The sequence below is a fragment of the Bactrocera oleae genome, chromosome 3, assembly GCF_042242935.1.
Source record: "Bactrocera oleae isolate idBacOlea1 chromosome 3, idBacOlea1, whole genome shotgun sequence".
Taxonomy (NCBI): domain Eukaryota; kingdom Metazoa; phylum Arthropoda; class Insecta; order Diptera; family Tephritidae; genus Bactrocera; species Bactrocera oleae.
Window position 1 is genome coordinate 33,171,541 of NC_091537.1, and position 23,950 is coordinate 33,195,490.

At 33.7% G+C, this 23,950-nt stretch overlaps 2 protein-coding genes across 2 annotated transcripts; both read right to left on the reverse strand.

The window, feature by feature from the left end:
* Nucleotides 1-5,268: 5,268 nt before the first annotated feature.
* Nucleotides 5,269-6,679, reverse strand: LOC138856028 (uncharacterized). The gene is made up of 2 exons (XM_070106477.1): nucleotides 6,501-6,679; nucleotides 5,269-6,448 (listed from the first exon to the last, which is right to left on the reverse strand). Exons 1-2 carry the CDS (start codon nucleotides 6,515-6,517, stop codon nucleotides 5,269-5,271), a joined length of 1,197 nt encoding a protein of 398 aa, XP_069962578.1. The 5' UTR covers nucleotides 6,518-6,679.
* Nucleotides 6,680-9,715: 3,036 nt separating this feature from the next.
* On the reverse strand, nucleotides 9,716-16,453 carry LOC106624715 (acid-sensing ion channel 1B). Its single transcript, XM_036371068.2, has 9 exons — nucleotides 16,294-16,453; nucleotides 16,009-16,140; nucleotides 12,801-12,960; nucleotides 12,517-12,723; nucleotides 12,240-12,388; nucleotides 10,426-10,556; nucleotides 10,214-10,364; nucleotides 10,025-10,138; nucleotides 9,716-9,964 (listed from the first exon to the last, which is right to left on the reverse strand). Exons 1-9 carry the CDS (start codon nucleotides 16,393-16,395, stop codon nucleotides 9,857-9,859), a joined length of 1,254 nt encoding a protein of 417 aa, XP_036226961.1. The 5' UTR covers nucleotides 16,396-16,453; the 3' UTR covers nucleotides 9,716-9,856.
* Nucleotides 16,454-23,950: the final 7,497 nt, after the last annotated feature.

Consider the following 23,950-nt stretch of genomic DNA (forward strand, 5'->3'; position numbering starts at 1 on the left):
AATTACAAATGAAAAAGCTGGAAAAGAAAACAAATTTCTCAGCATAATTTGGAACGTTTCAAGCATAATATAACGGATTTTTTGCGAAGTTTTATAAGGATGGATGAGACCTGGATCTACCACCATGATCCTAAATTGAAATAGGAACGTTTACAGTGGATGGAAGCTGGTTTTTCAGCTCCAAAGCAAAGGTGAAGTCACAACGATCAGCAAAATAGGAAATGTCATCAGTTAAAACAATTAACTCTGAATATTATTGCAGCCTTTTGGATCAGCAAACCAGAAATTAGAAATTCTTTTATTAGGTGTATGGGAGCTCAGGGTAGTATTGGTCCGATTTTATCAATTTTTAGCATTACGATATATTATTACCAGAGAGAAAGGCTCTCTGAGTTTCATTAATATACCTGTGTAAAGTCAACCTGATGTTTGAAAATCCTGATATTAGTTATATGGGGTCTAGAGTAAGTTTCACTCAATTTTAGCTATTTTTGGCACACAGATGCACCGTTATTAAGAAAACAAGGAAGTTCGAAAATCTTTCTATGTATATAAGGTATATGGAGGCTAAGGATAGGCTTGAGATGGCATACATTAAAGGTACTATTTGTGCAAAGTTTTATCCCGATGTATTCATTGTTGCTTGATTTGTATACTGGAAAGTGAAAGGATTAGATGAAATTTAATGTTGTGTTATGGGAGGCGTGGTTGTTGTCCGATTTCGGTGGAAATTGTTCGAATAGGTCCGGAGATATGTGATTTCATTCAAAGGTGGGCGGTGCTACTTTTGACAACCAATTCTGACACCGGCTTTTATAAAGCCCTTTTGTGTCATCCCGGATGTAAATTTAATGTCTTTGACGCTTTTAGTTATTGATTTATCACACTTTTAGTAGTTTTTAACAAAACCAATATATGAGGAGTCGACGGGGTTATCATACGATTTCACATATTTTCACACTGTCTTAAGAAGCGCCGTAAGGATTTATCCTGTGCAAATCTGGGTGATATAGCTTGAGGGGCTTGGGAGATTTATACATACATTAAAACAATAAGGTGCCATGCCGTTAATTTTTACTGTACAGCTTGTACGGACAGATGGACAGACAGTCACCCGGATTTCAACTCGTCTCGTCATCTTGATCAGTTATATATATGTATATAATCCTGCATCTATCTCGACAAGTTTTAGGGGATACAAACAACCATTAGGTAAACAAAACTATTATACTCTTTAGCAACATGTTACAAGAGTATACAAATTTTATCGATTCGGCTTAAACAGTTTAGTGAACCACCATAGGTGGCAACACTTCAAGCTGTAAAGCTGTAATTTTTTGGCTGTGAACTATTGGGTTTTATTTTACAAAATTCTTCAATTTTAATTGATTTTTTTTTTAAAGTGATTTAATACAATATTTAGTGATTTGACTCTGAGTTGCAAGCTAAGTATTAAATGTTCTTAAGTTTTATGCATTATCAAAAAATTTAAATTTTCGAATTTTTGGTGCCAAGTCAGCTTTTTGTTTCATTTTGTTTTATTTAATTCTTTTCTCTCTCTTTATTTATCTCATTTACTTCTTTATTCACAGCTGTGTTGCGTGTAGCTTTTAATTTGTTTCAGTGCCATTAAAACTGCTCGCTATATTGCTCTTTCACACTGTCTTGGTTTTGAACTTTGATAAAAAAATTGCTATTATTTTTGCGTTTGTTCTTAATTGAATTTATTATTATTAATATTTTATTAACACACTAATTTATTATATATCTATTTTGTTTGCTTTATTCTTTTATTTGATTTTTATTCTTTTTGTTTATTATGTCTTGTAATTTCCCCAACTGTAACATTAAAGGCGAGTTCTGACTCGCTACATTTCATGCTGGCTTTGTGATGTGCTGGACTGACAGGTAGAATCTTAGATTCTATTCTAGACTGTAAGGGATTGCGTTGGTCCTGTTTAAATTGTAGATCTATTGAAATCGATCTATTTAAAGTTTATAGGGAGACACGCAATGGCTTTGACGAAATCGGTCGAGATCTTGTAACCCTCACCGAAAAATTTAGGCACTACGAAAAATTGTTCAAATCTTTTAAGTGCCTAAATGATTTTCACGAATCCTTCAAACCTGCTCCTAAGCGTAAACGTTCTTCCGATGAAGTAACACTTAGTTCTTCTGTACAGAAGAGAACGTCTACTCAATTCTCTCTTCTCCTTGCCCTCAAGGTGATAAGCCGTCAACTTCCAAAGTCTCACAATCTTAGAGGCCCCCCTAATAATTTAGTAGCATTTGTTAAAAATTTGGGGCTTTTGTACGCGAATTTAAGCCTAAACTTAGAAGTCATACTGGAAACATTGTTAAATTACCAAAAGCAATCAACGATATAAAAAATTGATTGGTAGAAATTCGCTAAGCACTACAAAACTAACCGACTTGTACTAAAACAGTTCCAATTTTAATTTCCATTTCGTCAACTCCAAACGTATTTCCAAATTTCTGTCCGCTATGAAATACAAATCTATCATTTCAAGTGACAATGGTATTATATTCAATATCTTTGCATAATTTTTCAAGTCAAACTACTGTAACAATTCTTCCAAAACTTTTTCTTATCAGCACGTGCCGTGTTCGAATACTTTAATTAACGCTCCAATTATTTCTGAAGAATTCCTCCTATTTATTATCTTTTAGTTACGGCAAAGGACATGATACCCTCATGCTTCCTAAAAAATAGTGCCAAATATATTTACTTGCCTTTGACAAAGATATTTAATTCCTCTCTTAAACACGGTATATTTCCTTCAATATGGAAACAGTCATTTATAATTCCTTTGCATAAAAGTGGATTTAGATCCAACATTGAAAACTATACAGGTATCGCAAAACTATCAGTTATACCTAAACTTTTTGAAGCTATCATCACTGACCATATAACCTTTCCGATTTCGTAAAGGGAAATCGAGTCTTAAAAATTGCTTGAATTTATAAACCATGTATCATTGGGTTTAAGGAACATAAGAATACGGATGTTATATACACTGAGTTTAGCAAAGCTTTCGATAAAGTAAATCTCTCCATTCTCATACATAAGCTTGATCTGCTGGGCTTTCAACCAATATTTCTTCAATGGGTAGCTTCCTATCTCTATAATAGAACACAATAGAGATCCGTATATTACTTAAACACTTTATACAACTTTGGTTAGATCTATATTGGAATATGGCTCTGTTGTATGGAACCCTACCTACCAAATCCATTCTGAAAAGTTAGAGTCTGTTCAAAAACAATTTTTACTTTTCGCCTAAGCGCATTTCCGATGGGATTCTAGTGTAAGTCTACCTCCATACACTGGTCGTTTAAAACTTATTAATCTACCTACACTTTCTAGTCCTAGGGAAATGCTTGGAATAATATTCGTAGTGAAAATCTTAAATGGAACAGTTTGCAGTTCTTTTCTCTCATCTGAAATTAAATTTAATATCCCGGTTCGCTTTTCGAGGCAGTTTAGACCTTCACTGTTAAAATCCTGTAGATCAAATTTTGAACTAAACGAACCATTCCACCGTATATGTCATGACTAGCTTTTGCCCGCGACTTCGTCCGCGTGGAATAGTGACTTCCGGCAGATTTTTGGTTCTTCCCACATAGTTCCCGTTCTTGCGGGATTTTCGGAATGTTCGAGTTCCCGCAAAATTTTCAGGATAAAACCTATGTTTTTTTTCGAGTTCCAAACTATATCTGTACAATTTTTAAAGTAAATTTTATTATTTTAAAGAACTTCTGCATATACTACATTTTTTGTTTTATTATCTTGTGGCAGAAGAACATATTGATTTTCGCCACAACCCGATCTTGATAACGCGACATATAACTGGCCGTGCGAAAAACAGTCTTGGCGTAAATCGATCCCCACGTGTTTGAATGTTTGCCCCTGTGATTTATTTATTGTGACTGCGAAAGATAATTTAAGCGGAAATTGTATTCTTTTAAAATTGAAAGGTAAGTCGTTGGGTATCATTGGGATGCGGGGTATGAGGACTGTTTGACCAACTGCTGGACCAGTCAAAACTATTGCAACGATGACGTTATTGCGCAGAAATTTTACTTGAAGTCGGGTCCCGTTGCATAAATTTGGTGGTTTGAGATTTTTTAGTAAAATTATTGGGGCACCTATTTTTAACTTAAGAGAATGTGGGGGAAGGCCGCTTGGGTTCAAGGAATTGAGGAACTCCTGTGGGTAATGAACTACATCTTCTTGATCCATCACGGTATCAATGGATGTGTAGGTTACAATATCTCCTGGGAGTTTACTCAAAATGATATCATTTATTTCGTCAACGCTACTATTTCTTGCCGCCAATATTGCTCTTTGACACATCCATTGATGGTCCTTGTTTTCTATTTGGCTGATGTCAGGGTATACCTTAGTTACTAATTCCTCGATGTTACCCACTTTTACTCCTAAATCGCAATCAATTTCAATTTTATTATTAGAATGAGGTATTTTCCCGTCTCCTAAAGAAAGTAATTTTGAAGGGAAAGTTATACTACCTAGCCCCAAATGTGCTCTCATATTTGTCGATAATTTTAAAATATTTACAAATTTCCATAATGGAGAACTTTTAAGGCAAGCCTTCACAATGTCTGCTCTAGTTCCCCTTACTATTACCGGTAAAGTTTGGCGAAAGTCCCCAGCAAACATAACAGTAATCCCACCCATGATTTTATCACAGCTTCTAAGATCTCTAAGAGTTCTGTCTAGAGCTTCTACGTGAGCTCTATGTATCATGGTACATTCGTCCCAGATTATTAGACTGACGTCTTGTAAAATTTTCCCCAAAGGGCCATTTTTGCGTATAGAGCACACGCTATCTTTCTCTAAAGACACAGTTAGGGGCAGTTTAAAAGTGGAATGAGCTGTGCGTCCACCTGCTAATAAGGTTGCAGCAATACCTGACGACGCTACTGCCAAGGCTAGCTTTCCTAGAGACCTTACTTTTGCTAATATAAGATTAGTGATAAACGTCTTGCCGGTCCCACTGGGAGCATCCAAAAAGAAAATTCTTCCTTCATTAAAACGAACACTTTTCATGACACAAGTATACGATGCCACCTGGTCATTAACTAATCTTGGTTCATTTTGTGTGATATACTCATTTAATTCATTTATGTTATATGGTTTTCGCAACGCTACTTCTAACGGGTCCAGAAGCGAATTATTTCTATTTGCTGCAGGAAGCCCATAGTCGTAAGGATAGTGGTAAATAATTATCTCAATTTTGTAGCTGGCTCGGATATGATAGCATCGGATATGGTATTTTGCCAATGTTCATCTCCCTCCAGTAAACCTAATTCCTTGCAAGCGCCTTGGTACGTTTGGAAAATAACACCATTCACGGTTCTTAGATGTTGAAATGACATTGGAACGCGACCATATTGCAATAACATTCTTAAATAAAAACATTCAGTTTGAGTTGAATGAATGTTATAAACACGGCCTAAATTTGTGTCTTTTTTTACATTGGGATATCCCTCAACATCTTGCCCGCGTCTTCTTCTAGAAAATGAATTTCTTTGCCAAACGTAATACTGGGGAACTTCGTGATATAAAAGGGTTTTTGCAAAATCGTCGCTTTTGCAGAGATCAAAGAACGCTGTAAGTGTCCTTGATGAAGGATTGTTCACACGATCTTGGAGATTTTCATTATTATAAAAATATACTCTTTGTCCATTTTCCAAATGAACGGCTAAATGAACTACTGCCGGAAAACGTTCATGAATAGAAAATTGGAAAATTCTCCAAAACGCCTCCGAGGAACTTATATAGCGACCATTTAGATATTTTTCTACTTCATCGTTATTACTTTGTAACGAAAATGTGGCTTGATCAGAACCTTTATGAATATACTTACAGATGTATTTAATAGCTTTGACCGATTGACAAAACTCTACGTTAATGTGTGCATTGAAAATTCGTGATAGCAGTGGATTATAGGGAACCACCCAACGATTATCCACGCTCATTTCTGTACCTTTTACACGAATTATAGCTGTGTTTCCACCATTATCTGGAGACCTGCGTCTGTAGGTTGGATAACCGTCATCTCCCGTTTGTGTTTCCGAAATAAAATGCCTAGGGAACTTTTTAGAACAAACGTTTTCTTTCATACATGGTGATGTAGGATTATGAAATCCGCAAGGACCATGTATCATATTTTTTATGACAATATTATGAAGAATCGGATCTTCTTGTATGTCAGGTATTTCAGCCGATATTATTGCATCTATAGAATCTGGTTGAACTTTGTTAGCCAGCCACAATAAAATGTGGGCGTGAGGTAAACCTCTTTTTTGCCATTCTACACTGTAAACAAAGGCTTTCGATGGGCCAAAAATATTTTTCTTCGTTAATAGGTCTATCATTTTCTTGAGTTTTAAATGAAATACCCTAGAAATTAAATCATGTCTATCATAAGAATGTTGATTGGGCAATAACTCACTTTTTATTTCTGGCCATTCGGGGTTACATGTAAATGTAATGAAGAGGTCAGGTCTTCCAAATTTCTTGACATATGTCATGGCATCTTGACTTTTTTCATTCATGAATCTGGGGGATCCTGTAAATGACGACGGCAATATAACGTGCTGGCCAATATTAGAAGCGTTTATATGTCCATCATTTACGACGGCGTCTCTTAAATGAATGTACTCTTCTGCTCTCAATTTTTTTTGATTTCTTTTGATGAAGTCTAGCCTCTCAGAGATCATTTTTGCCGCCATATCAACACAATATTGGTTGAATAATCCTTTGAAATAATGTATACTGTTAAAGTCATTTATTCTCACCATGAATCTAAATGCATAAAACTGCATACATGAAACAGTTTTAAATGTAGCCGTAGTATTCTGCTGTGGAATATTAATACAGTATCCGTCGTTTCCAAAGGGAAACAGTAAGGGATATTGAAGCTGGTCATAAGATCTATGAATTTCAGAAACTCGTTGAAGTCGACCATCTCTCGCAGTCAATACAATATCACGGGGACCTTTGTCTTCATCTATCATAAGAACAGCTACTTTATCTACTACCGGCGCATTATACCGACCTCTATGCTCATTAGGAGGTTTTACATTAGCATGAATGATAAGTTTTAAATCATTCGGTGGTCTATTTTTAGATTGTACTTAAAACTTTGAATATACGTATTATGATCATGAAGATATGTTTGGAGAACGTCGATAAGATCGATTTGCAAGCTTGGGTTTAAATTTGAGCGCAAGGATACCTGATCTGCATGGGAAACAAAATATATTTGCAGGAATTCGGGTTGTGCCCCTACAGATGGAAGTAAGTCACCGATTAAATGATAAACTTGCCCTTGGACTTTAAAAGTGGGCATAAAGTTTCCCTCGCGAATTTCTTTGGCACCAAATGAAGTCATCTGAAATAATGTATTTTACTGTCTTGAGTGATTTAAGAAATGATTAGATGATGGATGTGAGCCTGATATCAGTTCCTTTAAAACGGATGTTGGTTCCGGAATTATAGGTATATTTACTTTGCCACCACTACAACACAGTCCAGGAGTTTCAGCTGCCCATTTTTTTGCTTGGCATAAGTTGCATATTTTATCCATTCTACCAATATCAATATCATTTAGCTCAGAATAGTCAACGGTACAATCATAAGCAAAAGCAGCATTTAATAAATTATGTTGTCTGCGAGTTCTATTCCTAGTTGATCGGGCATTTTGCTGTGCTAATCGATGGGATCGTTCAGCGCTTGATTCCCGATCGCGGTTAGCCAATGTGCGGGCATTCTGTGAAGCCAAACGTTGAGAACGATCAGCACTCGATTCCCGTTGCCGGTTCGCCAAAGTTCGGAAATTTTGTGAGGCTAAACGCTGCGAACGTTCAACGCTTGATTCCCTTGCACGGTTTTGTTCAGTAATTGCTCGTTGTGTAGCCAACCTGTGCATATTTTCATCCTCAGTTTCATTGCTGCGCAAAACTCGCAGCCGCTTTGCAGTAGCAGTCTGCCGAGAAAGCTGAGTTCCTTTTCTCGGCATTATAGTGATGAAGAAAAAACGTAGAAAATGAAAACTTAACTAAAGCGTATCTCGTAATAAAAAAAAAAAACGTAAGATTAAGAAGATTAATAATTAGGAACCTAATTACTTTTATTTTTAACGATTATGCCAAAAGAACAACCGTAAAATGAAAATAAGGTAAACTAACTTTATGCTTGAACTTAACCCTAATCTAATGAGAATACCTACAGGTATTATGTACCACAAAAAAAAAAATATTAGAAACTAAATACTATTTTTAAAACAAACAATACTATACTTATAGAAAACACGTACTTATAAATTAATAATCTACATGAAAACAAAAAAGTGTTATTATTGTGTAACTAATAAAGTACCTACTATATAGAAAACAACTACAAAATGAAACTGTGTTTAAAAAGTAATATTACGATGATAATTATATCGCATAAACGAATTAGCGCTGCATTCAACCGTTCAGTACAATCATACTTTATTTCTCTGATATTTCTTCGTTTATCCTGGACGCCATTACGCTTCGATGTTTGCTTACGACTGGAAAAATATACTGCGTGCATTAGCCCTTTTAAACAAATACTCTTTTGAATCCCAAAAATATGGAGTAAAGAAATTATGAATTTTTGATACATAAATATTAGGAAACTCCTGTTATAAATTTGGCCTTGAAAATATTTAGCCCTTTTAAACAAAGACTTTTGAATCCTAAAAATATTAAGTAAAGAAATTATGAATTTTTGATACATAAATATTAGGAAATTCCTGTTATAAATTTGGCCTTGGAAATATAAAGCAGGTAGGTATTATGCATATTGTTCTACCACATTCATGCTAATTCATTGCAAGCAAAATGTGGGACCACCATCCCAACATAAAAATGAAATATGCAACATACTCTAAGTGTTGCGCATTCGAACGGCACAAACAGACAGAAAAACTATACTCGAGTCGCTGGACTCTTTTTGCTCGTGTGAAAGCAGAGCATGATGCAAGCGTTTACACCATAAAACATGTTCATAACAACATCATGTTTTTAAAATTTTTTAAAAACCATCACACATGTATAACATACACGAATTTATTATGTTTACACGCTCATTCTTCTCATCATGCCGCACATGCTATCTTTGCTCCTATTGGTGATGTTATATAGACTATAGCCTTTCTCGATAACTGGACTATCCAACACAAAAAGAATTATTCAATTCGAACCAGTAGTTTCGGAGATTAGCGCGTTCAAACAAACAAACAAACAAACAAACTCTTCAGCTTTATAATATTAGTATAGACTTTAATTCTCATTCCAGCACATTTGATTTACAATATCTGACTCACTTTTCAAAATTAAAAAGACTTTATTGTTTTCTCTTAATAAATGAAAATGTAAAAATTTATTATATCGTAGCTATAAATGTCAGCTGTTGAAATTTTTGTCTCTGAAGCTGAGCAGTTTTAGATCTCAACACTTGAAAAACTCTCTTGCCTTTTCTGACTTGCCTAATTCCGCACGTATGCGGATTGCGCCCCTCGCGTCGGTTGGGCGGGAGGAGGGTAATCGTTGGGTTATTATTATTATTATTATTCCGTGTCAAGTTGGATTACTTAGAATGAAAAAGCAAAATTGCGTTTTATTAATTCATGTCGTTTTATTAGAGATGCAGAGAAATGAAAATAAATTTGATAACAATTTATATGCTGCCTAGTCTTCTTAAGTCATGCAAGAGTTTATTCGTCCATATATGTTTTCTTCTCTTTGGATATTGTTAATATTTAAAGAGTTGTATCTTTTATTTCAGTTGCACACTTTTTTGGGATTGACGTTCTGCTTCGTCTTGTAACTGATTCTCGTGTTTTAATTGCGTTTTTACTAATCCTCCGCAGAAAAATAAGGTAAGCTATAGGGTAAGTTAGGGCATAGAAATAAACTTTATAAATAAAGTTAAGTAATTACTAACATGTTCCAATATGCCGATTAATCCTAGGACAGAGAGACCTAGTAAAAAACCCAATGAGCCACCAATGTCAGCTATAAATTGTGTAGTGTCATAGCTCGGACGTTCTTCCACCATCTGCCGAAAAGAACACGAATTGTACATATAACTTTTTTTATTATTTATGAAATTTTTTGCCGATTTTAATTTTACCGAAACTAATTTTGTGGAATAATAAATCCATACTTGGGTATATTGCTGACCCGAATTAAGTTGTTTTCTGCTTTGTATTAATGTCGAATAAATACGCTCATTACAAGGACGTTTGCAATCGCATTCAATATCTTCGTCACTTTTATAGTAGCTAAATAATAAAATTAAATTTAAAACTTGTTGTGAAAACGTCAGTTGTTTTGTCTTCTTACATTTCGTAATCCTTTATTAAGGCACGCATTGACTTGTTGTTATCGCATGGTTGCTGCGATATACCGGTCATCCAAGGACCAGTGCAATTGGTTTTTGTAGCCAAATCATCGAAAACACATAATTCAGCGCACTGAGAAAATTTTATATTTACAATATTTGCGAAATTTTCCATATTTACGTAGTACATATGTTTTTCTGTGTAAATGCAAATAAATTTTATCTATGCGCCTGTTTGTTTAAAATGACAAGGGGGGAGAGCGATGGTACTCTGAACAACAGGTCAAGAATATATACTATTCCATTTTCATATTAAATAAATTAAAAAAAAAAAGTGACAGGTCAGCGATAAACGATATAGAGACAAAAGAACATTGGTTCATAAAACAAATATCTTGGCATCACCATACATACTGGTAAGTAAAAAGGTAATCTGGAAGATTAGATAAATTTTATAAAATTACATATATGTAGAAGGACTCAATGATTATTGCAAAAGTAAAACAATAAATCTTTTGAAAGTAACTTGCCAAACTATGTATTCTAAAAATAAATCTTATCTTATATAAATATACAGGCTGGATGAAAAGTTTCTGCTTACACCAAGAAATAGCACTACTAGCTCCAAAATTTTTTTTTTTCAAGTTGGTACATCTGTCGTAAGAACACAGACAAAGTTACAAGTCATTCTGTCATTTAATTCTTTGTTTACATGGCAGTTGACGTGTCAGTAAATTTGTTTAATGTGGAAAAAACTGAAAATCCCGCAGTCATTCGATTCTTTGTTTCAAAAGATTTAAAAACGAAGGAAATTTATGAACAATTGTTCGAAGTGTTTAAGGAGTCCTCACCTCCAAAAGGCACAGTTGAGTTTTGAGCTGGAATTTAAACGTTGTCTTACTAAGCTTGAAGACGATCCACGCGAAGGACAACCAAAAACCACAACCACACCAGAAATCATTGAGCATGTTCATAATATTGTCAGTGAAGATGCTAATGCTATACGCAGCTCAGAAGAACAAGTACTTCATATTTTACATGGAGAATTACAAATGAAAAAGCTGGAAAAGAAAACAAATTTCTCAGCATAATTTGGAACGTTTGAAGCATAATAAAACCGATATTTTGCGAAGTTTTATAAGGATGGATGAGACCTGGATCTACCACCATGATCCTAAATTGAAATAAGAACGTTTACAGTGGATGGAAGCTGGTTTTTCAGCTCCAAAGCAAAGGTGAAGTCACAACGATCAGCAAAATAAGAAATGTCATCAGTTAAAACAATCAACTCTGAATATTATTGCAGCCTTTTGGATCAGCTGGATGCAAAAATTCGTGAGAAAAGACTTTGTTTGGAGCACAAAAAAATCATTTTTCTTCAAGACAATGCACCTGCTCACAAAGGTGTTTTAACAATGAAAAAATTCAACGAATTAAAGTACGAATTGCTTGAGCATCTAACGTATTCAGCAGATTTGGCTTTTTTTGTCGAACGAAGAAGCTTTTACAGTCGTAGTCATTATAGGGATAGCATAAAATTATTGGAATAAGTGTATTGAAGTTAAGAGAGATTATATTGAATAAAAAAATAGATTTCGTCCAAAGACAGTATTTTTTCCTTTCGAGCGCAGAAACTTTTCAATCAACCTGTAGATATAATTTGTGTGTGATTTTTTGTGGGCTATGGTTTACACTTCGTCGGTATATATGTATCGCCCCAAATTAATCCTAGTATTCTAAGCTTTTATAATCTGCGGTCTTTATTGTCCTCAAAAGACCTAAAACGCTTTGATTTCCTAGTAAAAGGGTAGTATACCTTCATGTCACTGTAACTTGGTGTAGCGGAGCAAGGGTTTTTTTTTGATTCAATATTTCTGAATTGTTGGCTTTGGAGCTTTATTTCAATTTCCTCGTCAATTTCAGCGAAAATATACTCTGTCCGTGCAGTCCCTTTCACATTGAGTTCTAAGAAAAAATTGATAAATAAAATTTGAAGAAATAAGGTGTAAGGCAAAATAAAAGTTTTCTATATAGTAGCTTGAAAACTTTACCACATAACATATAATTTTTAATAAATATTTATTTTTATTTACCAGTAAACTCATGGCGATGATCATGTATATAAATATGCCATCCTGGATTTTTTTCTAACATCATTTCCATACTTGAACCCGATGCAATGTTATGCGTAAGCAATAGAGAATAACCAGAAGTACGAGTTGTACGTTTAAGCTCTATTTTAGGATTCAAAGTGTAACACCGGCCCATGTAGAAATGAAAGCTGCTTTTGATTTCTATATCTTGATATACGCAGTTATATATTTAAATAAATTGATTATTATTGAACATATTTCAAATATATTTCATTTTAACCCACTCCTAGTTAGTCCATCGAGCCCATATTGTTCACCCAATATGGTTTCTTCTAAATTAAAGGTTGAGTTCATAAAGAATTCATCTAGTTCTAAGTCATTGAAAGGGAAGTCATTCCAGCAAGTTACATATTTTGGATGCGGGCATATATCTCCCGACATATTCTAACAGAAAAACTCAAACAATTGTAATTGAATATACAAGTATTATAGGTATTATACTTTAAATAAGTAGACTGTGACATAACTTATCTGTTCATTTAATTATATTAAAATATTCGAATTCAAATCTGCATAATAATGCGATCTTTTAAAGACGATATTTTAACGGTACAAGTATTCTGATAACAGATAAATTGGACATGTATCTTATTGGAACTCTTTAATTCCTCAGGTTGAAGATTTTAATTTAACCAATGTCGCATTCTTTAAAAATTCTATAACTTAGGAGGCCCCTTGACTAAAAGACCAATACTTGCTGTAGGTGGCGATTCAAATCTATATAAGCTAGAAAGCTATGTTTACTTCCCAAACAAGCTTGTCAATTACTAAATGGTGGTTTAATAATACTGATCACCTTTGTGGTTTTCGTTTTGTTTTCATTTGACTTATGTACTTATAATTGCATCTTATAATTTAATCGTAGCTGTGTTTTTTATTAACTGAAAAAAACTATAATTAAAATTACATCCTAATTAAATTTATACCTTTTCATTAACGCACTGTTTTAAGGAAACTGATTTTCTAACCTGTAGTGTTTACTAGACGAATTAGAATTAGATATAAAAGAAATATAATATGAAACATATACATATATCTAAAGACATTGCTGCTTAGTACTATACTGAGATTTAGTCTCTAAGTTTATCACACTCATGTAAGAATTATACAATATCCCATGAGAGTCATTAAATTCATTAGAAGACAAATAAAGATCGATAATCATGAGATCGAGTTCGCTGACACCTTATGCTACCTCGAAAGCATATATTATCTGGCAGAGAAGCAAAAACGTATCCCCACTGGCTGCGTTTGAACGACTGCAATCGGGCATGTTCGCAAATCTCCAGAGGCACAAAACTTAGAATATACTCCACATGCGTTAAGTCCACACTGTTATATGGAAGCGACATTCAAAATCGTATAGTCCAAAATTAAAAAAAACTGGAGTTATGTGAATAACAAAGGAGAAACCCGTACCCGCAAATAAAACGCAGAAAATGGGGTTGGCTAGACCATACTCAATATCAAAATCACTTGTCACGGTGCAAAGACCTAACTTTTGCATGAGATTGATACCTTGTTGAAAAACTTGAGATCCTATGATTAAATGAATAATAATGAAGGAAAAAAGCTATTTGTAATACGTATGAAGTTATGGTAAATAGGATTAAAAGATGTATAATGGATAACGGATAAAATTTTGGTAAAGACAAACCGTGCAGCGCATAGTTTTAAATTTTTTGTTGTGTTATTCACACAAATACACCGCGGTGGATGCCCGGGTACCCGGTTACTAACATAAGGGTTAAAAAACTTTCTAAACATGTCTTGAGGTTTCCCGCAATTCTCTCAGGATTGGAATAACGATATTTAATTAGTTCTATTTGACCTTTTTTACAACAAAATTGTATAATTATTATAGAGTTTTGTTCATCTAACGGTTGCTTTTAAGTTTTATAAATAAAGGGTTATATATGTATTTAGTTTTCCGCTACAAAAATTAGGAAGAAAACTGAGGAAATATTTATAAACTCAAATTTGCATTGAACGTGTCTTAATCTCCGAGGCTATATCACGTTTTCCTTACGTTACGTTTGGTTAATTTTGTACCGAACAGACAAATTTGGTGACAATATTTTATTCAGCATATCTTCGTTCCGTACCAAAAATGAATCTGGTTCATATCGTTTCTAACTTTCAGCTAAATAATTTTAGGGTTTGAGCCCTTTATATTAACTTTACATAATATATTATATCGGGGTAAATAAATAAAAGATCGACCATTTTTAACTTTGTAAGGATCAAAGCCTAGGAATTACTTTCTGGTGATGACAAACGTTTACCATATAATAAACAAATGAGGAAGGGCTAAGATCGGGTGTAACCAAGTGGAAGCTTTGTAAACCGATTTCACTCATTTGAACACTACACTATATAATATCCAGTATTATACGTTCACTCAATTTTGCTAAGATATCTTATATATTTGCCGATATGCCATATACGTTAGAAAACCAACCGGATGCTTGAAATTATTATATCAGGTATATGGAACCTACGGGTAGTTTTGACCGGATTTGATTAATTTTTGGCATCATGACATATCCTTCCCAGAAAAAGATGCTCTGAGTTTCATTAAGATACATTACATATTGACCAATATAGTTTTTGAAACAAGGATACATAGTTATTAGAAAGATTGTCTGATTTTTAGTAAAATAACTCTCATAATGACCGATATATGTGGGGGTAAGTTTGAAAATATTTAGTTATCATATAAAGATTTTGATTTCAATACTAAATCTAACTTGATAATTGACCAATGTTTTCGGTAAAAAGTCTGCAAGAGGAACTAGGATCTACATATATGACGGTTTGAAAGTTATGGTCCGATCTGTAAAAAATTGTATTTCGGTAACTGTTTTATCTCTCGATTGATATACTGTAAATCAAATGAAATTTAAAATTGGAATATATGGGAAATAGGCGTGTATGTATTAAATTCATCCATTTTTATATCCTTTTACTTTATTATTATAATACTTGAGATGTAGGATTTAAGCTAAAGGAGTTCGCCCAGTCTCTAATTCTTACATCGATTTATATGGAGCCTTTTGACATCACCTTGGTGGTGAATTTGAATGCTTCTGATGTATTTATTTAGTGAGTTATCGCAATTTTTGTACTTTTCAACAATTTAACCCGAATTTAACTTGTCTGGCCATTTATATATATGTATATTTAACTTTCTATTTATTTCGATTAGTTTTAGATGTTATAAATAAATGTGAGGTAAACAAGACTATTATACTCTAGTGCAACATTTTTCTAGTGTAAAAAAAATTGTATAGAAAAGGCCGGTTCTACCAGTGAAAGGAGTAGTAAAGTTATATTTTACACGGAGAGTATAGGCACCGCCGTCCATAAGATTTTTTTCGTTTTGTAAATATTGAAACGATGTTTTCATATTTTTCTTCATGTAGAACTTACATTTAGTACATCTTCTTTGTATGGTGGCTCGCGGCATATAGTGATAGCTGGCATTTCTACAGTATCGTTCAGACTAAAATATGAGTGAGTTAATATCGGTGGACTATGCAGTTTGGTACAGCATTCCGACAACTGGTTGAAAAAATAAGAGATTATTATGTATTCATAACAATTTGTATTAGTTTTCTGAGTTTCTTTGCAATTAAGAATTGCTGATTATAAACACTTCATATTTATCTCTGCAAACTGCAATACGTTTTCACTCAATGAAAATGTTTTATATACCTGTACAATCACAATAACGGAGCACACAAAAAGGACTAAATAGCGAATTAGTTTTCCAGGATCTCTTAATATCCAATCCAACAGCTTTGACCAATATCCCATAGTGGCTATTAGTTGAGAGTTGAAAGCACTGATATATTCGTTTTAAGCGGCTGTTAATATGCACCACCCAGTTCAAACTGATAAACTACTGCTACCATGAAGTGTTATCGACGCATTGTTTTCATGCTAAACGCAAAGCATCTCGTATTAGTTCCCACGACAAGCCTCGTTTGTCAATAGATAATTCTTATGATTTATATCCATATCCATAGAATACTTTCTCTCTGCGTACTTGTAACGCTTAGCTCAATTGCAATTCAGCTTTAGTTATTTGAATAGCTTGTGACAAGGAAAACATATTGTGTGATAAGATTTACCTATATTAATTATATGAATACGGTTTATTTACTTATGCGTATGTATGTACATTAAGGCATGCCGTAAAGCAATAATGAAGACGATCCAATATATGAAGACGAAACTGTATTTGATGCGGGGACAATAACCGTGGCACCGCCCAATTTGAAGTGAAACCTTATGTCTCAAAAACCACTTGACCGATTAAATTGGTGTATAACATATTGGTATCCCTTTGTTACAGCGAAAAAATGGGCTCCACCACATCCACGCCTACTTTCTATATAAGACAATTTTAAATTCAATCTGATTCTTTGACTTTACAGTATACAAACCAAGCATCGATGAAGATAGCGGGATGAAACTTACACAAATAGTTCTTTCAAGATATTCCATCTCAGGTCTAAAAGTTTAATCATAACTTTGCAAGCCCCCAGATACCGAATATGTGCAACTCAGTGGTGGTAGCTTAATCGGAAATATCGGTCAATCTGTGAGATAACTATTTAAACTTAAAGAGAATTTTTTTCCCATAATAGTGGGCCCTTGTGCCAAAAAGGGGTAAAATCGAGTCAATCCTGACCTTTTCCTGCATATACCTACTATACATATGTAAGTGTGAACTATCTTAAAGAAATTAATAGAGCATATCTATCTAATAATAGTATGCCCTTGAACCTAAAATAGATAAAATGTAGTTAATATTAAACCTAGCACCCATATATCTTATATAAGGATCTTACAAAATCCGTTTGACCTTATTCCATATATGCTGGTCAATTTGAAAGATATCTTAATGAAACTCAAAGACCAAAAAAGTAAAAAATCATATAAGGAATCACAATTAGAATTTCAAACTTTCGGATGGCTTTTTACAGAATACTCGTATATAGGTCAATGTGGAAAAGGTTTTAGCAAACCTAAGTGAACTTATAACAATGAATATATTACAGCTTAATTATACATAACAATCGATTATGTTGGTCAAAATGTGTGATTTTTATCTTAAATTAGTTGGACGAATTTTCGTAAAAATGTTGTGGTTTTGCACTGAATATGAATGAAATTGGTCTTGACCTAGCTCCAAACCTCATATCCCTAATATAATGACTTCCGTTTATTTTGTTGGGAAAAGATATTTCACATATATATAAATTAGCCCATTTGGGTAAGTTTATATAACATACTTGTACATACATAAAACACATTTGAGTTAACTGTTAAATATAAATTTCTCGGACACGAAGTAAAAAGTAGTAATAAAACTAAGCGAGTCTACGACTTATAATATACATAAGTATATAATTTACCAAATATTATTGTAACCCGTTAATAACTTCCTAGAATGGCGATTATTGGATACAAATGCAACATTTTTATACTGTAGTTGCTACAGAGTATACAAATTTTGTTCAACAAACACCTGGGAAAACAAGTAAAATCGGATAACAACCCTGCTCATTCTGCATATAATGGTTTTGCTAAAAACTACTAAAATTGCGATAAATCCATAACTAAATGCGTCAGAGACATTTAATTTTACACCCGTCGGGGAAATCACATATCCCCGAATCTTTACCAATTTCAAAAAATTTGCTACGAATAATTATCATGATTATCCTATGATACAGTGCGGAAATAAGCGAATTGGACTAATACTTACTTAGTGCAGTCTTTTTTTGCAAAATTACCATAGCCATGTACAAATATATTTCCTATACCATCAGAAAGTAGAGATATCAACGAGAAAAAGGTTACTGATTTTTTTAAAAAATCTGAAATTTTTACATTAGAATTTTTGATTGAAAATTATGTTTTTTCGTTTTAAGTCGAAATAAGGTTCACTCTTTAATATTTTAAATAAATAACAAGTAAGGAAGGGCTAAGTTCGGATGTAATTGAACATTTTATACTAGTATAACATCCAAGGATCAAAGCCGGCGAAATACTTATAGTTGTTCGCAAAACTTTATAGTAAACAAGTAAGGAAGGGCTAAGTTCGGATGTAACCGAACATTTTATACTCTTGCAAAGTCAAATGGTATACTCGTTTGAGATTTCTTTGTGGATTGACTGATATTTTCGGTAGAAGGTCAACTACAGGCACTGGGGTCCACATATTTAGTACTTAGGGGCTTGAACAGTTTTGGTTCGATTTAGACAATTTTTGGTCACAAGGTGGCGTACTTTAAACGCAATATTCACGCAAAGTTTTACTCATTGTTGCTTGATGTGCATAGTGGAAAGTGAAAGAATCAAGTGGAATTTAAAATGGTGTCATATAGAAAATAGGCGTGGTTATAATCTGATTTCGCCCATTTTGCACCATAACATAGAAATATAAAGAGAATGTTATGTACCAAATTTGGTTGAAATCGGTTAAGCACATCCGTTTTCACCTAAACGACCCTGACTAATTTTAAACGCGGTTCCTATAAAGTAATCTCATACCATCCCAGAGGTAAAATTTAATGTCACTGGCGCGTTTAGTGCTTGGTTTATCGCGCTTTTAGTATTTTTTAACAGTACCGTTATATAGGGAGTGAGGGGGCTCACCCGATTTCACCCATTTTTGCACCGTCAATAGAGGTGCTAAAAACATTTTTTCCCAGTGAATTTGGTTATTATAGCTTTAGCGGTTTAGAAGATATGCACATTAAACTTATTAGAGGCGGGACCACGCCCACTTTTTAAAAAAAAGTTTAACTGAAGATGCCCTCCCTTATGTGATTCTTTGTACCAAATAACAATCTTGTATCTTATTGCTGAGGTTAGTTATGGCAATTTATTTGTTTTTAACTAATGGCGTTTTGTGGGCGTGGCAGTGGTCCGATTACGCCCATCTGCAATACCAACCGTTTCACGGTACCAGGAAACATGTCTACACAGTTTCATAAAGATATTTCAATTTTTACTCAAGTTAGAGCTTGCACAGACGGACGGGCGGACGGACAGACAGTCACCTGGATTTCAACTCGTCTCTTCATCCTGATCATTTTTATATACCTATATAAAACCTATTTCTAACTCGATAAGTTTTAGGTGATACAAACAGCCGTTAGGTGAACAAAACTATTATACTCTGTAGCAACATGTTGCGAGTGTATAATAAATGTATGCATTGATAAAAATAGAGTTCTGAAAATACATTTAAGCACTATAATTCTGTGTCATGTCACATCACATAAAACATGTCACATCACATAAAATAGATAACCCACGAACACACACACAAACGCACATAGATTGAGTTGTACAATTAAAAACAACCCCATGTCGTGTAACACGGCTTTTACACACAGACTCTTTTGACCCTCGTTTTCGACAAATTCTCTTTTGGTGTCGCTCTGTGCATTCACACGAGCAAAAAGAGTCCAGCAACTCGAGTCTAGTTTTTCTGCATTCCTTTTCACAAAATTTTCGTAAATATTTGTGCGGTTCGACTGTGCAACACTTAGAGCGTGTTGCATATTTCATTTGTATGTTGGGATGATGGTCTCACATTTTGCTTGCAATGAATTACCATGAATATGGTAGAACAATATGCATAATACCTACCCGCTTAATAGTTTCAAAGAAATACTTAATGCACCAGAATGTATTGAATACCCGCTACTAATATTTTCAAGGCCAAATTTATAACAGGAATATCCTAATCTTTATATATTAAGAATTCATAATTTCTTTACTCCGTATTAAAAATTCATAATTTCTTTACTCCATAATCTATATCTTAATTTTCTCCTTATTTACAATTTTTCAAAATATTATATTTCTATTATTCTATGCATACAAATTTGCATATTACATACAAAAAATAGATAACAGAATTCAAATATGTGAACGAATTCATTTGAAACACAGCGCTCTTGCAACCGTTCAAAGAATTTGAAAGTGAGAAGGAATGCAAAGTCCCTTCGTCTTTCCTCGTCGTCCCCTCGCCCACAATAAACCGGTTTGGGTTACAAGAGAGTCTGTCTGTAAAAGACCACTAAAGATACATACAAATAGACACATCTATACATATAATTAGATAGTAAGATTTGTAAATAGTACAATATATAAGAGCTGCATTTAATAAAATAAAATCAGAATGCAATATTTCTCAGCTCAAAGAAGATCTTTATATTTCCCCCATCAGCGGTAAGAGTAAAGAATCTTCATTGAGTTTATTCACACTTAGTTTTTATAATATATTTACCTTCGCGTCGGCGAAATTATATTAAAATCATCTATAAATGAGAACTATGTGATATAAACTTAATGTAAGAGGCTAAATTTAATATATAGAGTTGATGTGGAAAACGACAGATCCTCTAGTTCTTTATATTATGGATATGATGTTTAGACCAAGGGGTACACCGATTCCATTCATATTTAGTGGTAAACTACATATCTAATTTTCAAGGAAACTTGTCTATTAAATTCATTAAAATATCACACATTTCGAACAACGAGTACGGTTCAAAGTCAGGTGGTAAGTCGGAAATCATTATGTATGCTATGTTGAGGACAGATTAAGGGACTGGCTGATTGCATTAATTTGGACATTGCTCAGCTATACTTAAGAGCATATTTTCAAGCAATTTTATAAATATATATCTCACACACTGAACGACATATTCGTCAATAAGGCTATATTTGGCAATACCACATACTATTAACATGCTACATACTAATAATATGATCTCTGAGATTCATTGAGGTACACTTACCATCACCAATATATAATATATATATATATATATATATATACAATATATATAGGGAGTATAATCTGCCGGATGTTCGAAAATCGTGGCATTAGTTATATGGGCGCTAGGGCAAGTTTTCATCCGATTTTTTCCATTTTAGGCATGAAGATACATTGTTATTAGCAAAACACGCTCTCTAATTTTCACTTAGATTGGCCGATATATGCGGTATGAAGTAAAACGGGAGTTCAAACTCTTTGTATTAGGTATATATGGTGCCTAAAAGAAGCCTTAATCCGATTCAACTCATTTTTGATATACAGGCATATTATTATCAGGAAAGGATTTACTCTGAACTTCAATTATTGTACATATCTCACAGATTGACCGGTATTTTCGATAAAGTGTTCAATGTAGGAACTGGGGTCTACATATTCAGTACCTAGGGGCGTGAACAGTTTTAGTTCGATTCAGACAATTTTCGGTTACAAGGTGGCCTACTTTAAATGCATTATATACGCAAAGTCTGACCCCGATACAATCATTGCTGCTTGATTTGCATAGTGGAATGTAAAAGAATCAGATGCAATTGAATATGGTGTTATATGGGAAGTAAGCGTGATTGTAACCCGATTTCGCCCATTTTCGCACCATAACCTAGAAGTATGAGATGAATACTGAAATCGGTTAAGCAAATCCCAAAATATGGGTTTTCACTTAAAAGAGGGCGGTGCCAACCCCACTGTCTAATTTTGAACGCGGTTCCTATAAAGTCATCTCATAACATCCCAGAGATAAAATTTAATGTCTCTGGCGTTTTTAGTGCTTGATTAATGGCGTTTTTAGTAGTTTTTAACAGTACCGTTATATGGGGAGTGGGCGGGGTTGTCACCCGATTTCACCCATTTTCACACTGTCGATAGAGGTGCTAAAAGCATTAGCTCTCAGTGAATTTTGTTCTTGTAGCTTAAGCAGTTTAGGAGATACGCACCTTAAACCTATTAGAGGGCGGGGCCACGCCCACCTCCACATACAGTGTGAAAATACAGTTACAGTATATAAATAAAGCACCAGTTAGATGTAAAAATAAATGAAAAAGTCCTCCGAAGGTATACTACTATCTCTTATGTACTTTAAAAAAGTTGAAATGGGACCATACCTTTTAAAGCCCGCAGGTAAACCTTAAAACAATGTGGAAACCGCGAGGGTGTATGAAAGGTGAGGTTACACAAAAATTTAAACCACAATTATAGTTTTCATCTTCACTCGATTCAATTGAAATTAAATCAATTCTACTTCAGACCAATCCAGCTCTTTTTTTGGTATTACGATTTTCAACTATTTTCAGTCAAAGTTTTTTTAGTGGTGCCAACCTAAAAAAAGAAGATTCAATAGAAAATTGCTCACGAAAAGGTGAATAATTATTAAATTGGACATTAGTTTAGAATTATTTTACGATGATTTACGATTTTTTTATACTCTAGTCAACCCCACTGGCACAGAGTTGAAAACCGTAATACCAAAAAAAAGTTGAAGTTGATAACACTTCAAGCGATTTTTTTTTTGACGGTTTGAGTTGAAAACCATAATACCGAGTTTCAAACCTTCAACCAAAATGCCGTAGCCTTCATTATCGATCCTATTTAATGGAATAATTGTCACATAACTATATCTTATTTTGAAATTAAATATAGATGCTATTTGAATCAGGATTTAAAAATCTTGTATTTCGAAACATTCGTGAAATTTAAATACATAATATGTACCAAGATGTCCGAAGATTTTATATCGTTTAAAATAAAACCTTATTTTTGCAAAATGCCGTTTATTATTTAACGTAGTTGCCGTCGAGGGATATACACCTTTCAACTTGTCGATACCATTTAACTCCTTCCCTCGACCAAAATTATGATTATTCAATTATAGAATTATTTCTGGACCTACAAATATTGTGAGTTTCTTTAAATCATCATTATATCTACTATATAATATAACATATTTTGGTTTCAAATGTTTCGCTTGTCACCGATTTTTTGCTGTATAGTACACGATCACCATCATTCGGTTTTTTCTCCATATATAAGTATATCCAAAACGTTGTCAAACGGATTCTCACCTAAACTCTGATATACAGATTATCTAAAAATCTTTTCATAAAAATGTGTAACTGGTTTTGGGTTTAATGCAGGTACTTCAATCTTAGTTAATAAAACTTAAACAATTGATTTGCAGAAATATTTTGAAATTAAATAAAAACAAGTACGAGTTTTTAACACAAATCTCTATATTCATCATATTAGTGCTGAGGGAAGGTACATGGCAATATCCATAATGTTTGCCACCGATTGGCTTAATGCTAATCAATATTTCATTGAAATATGTGATATACGGATTTAGTGCTTATTAAAACACTTAAATAAATGGTTAATGATATAGTTAATTTCAATCTCGCACATTTTGAACTTAATAATCTATTTAGAGTCAAGCGAAAATTCGAAAGTGTTTACTAATATTACCTATATTATTTATATGGGACTGGGCGAAGTATTAACCTGATTATAACC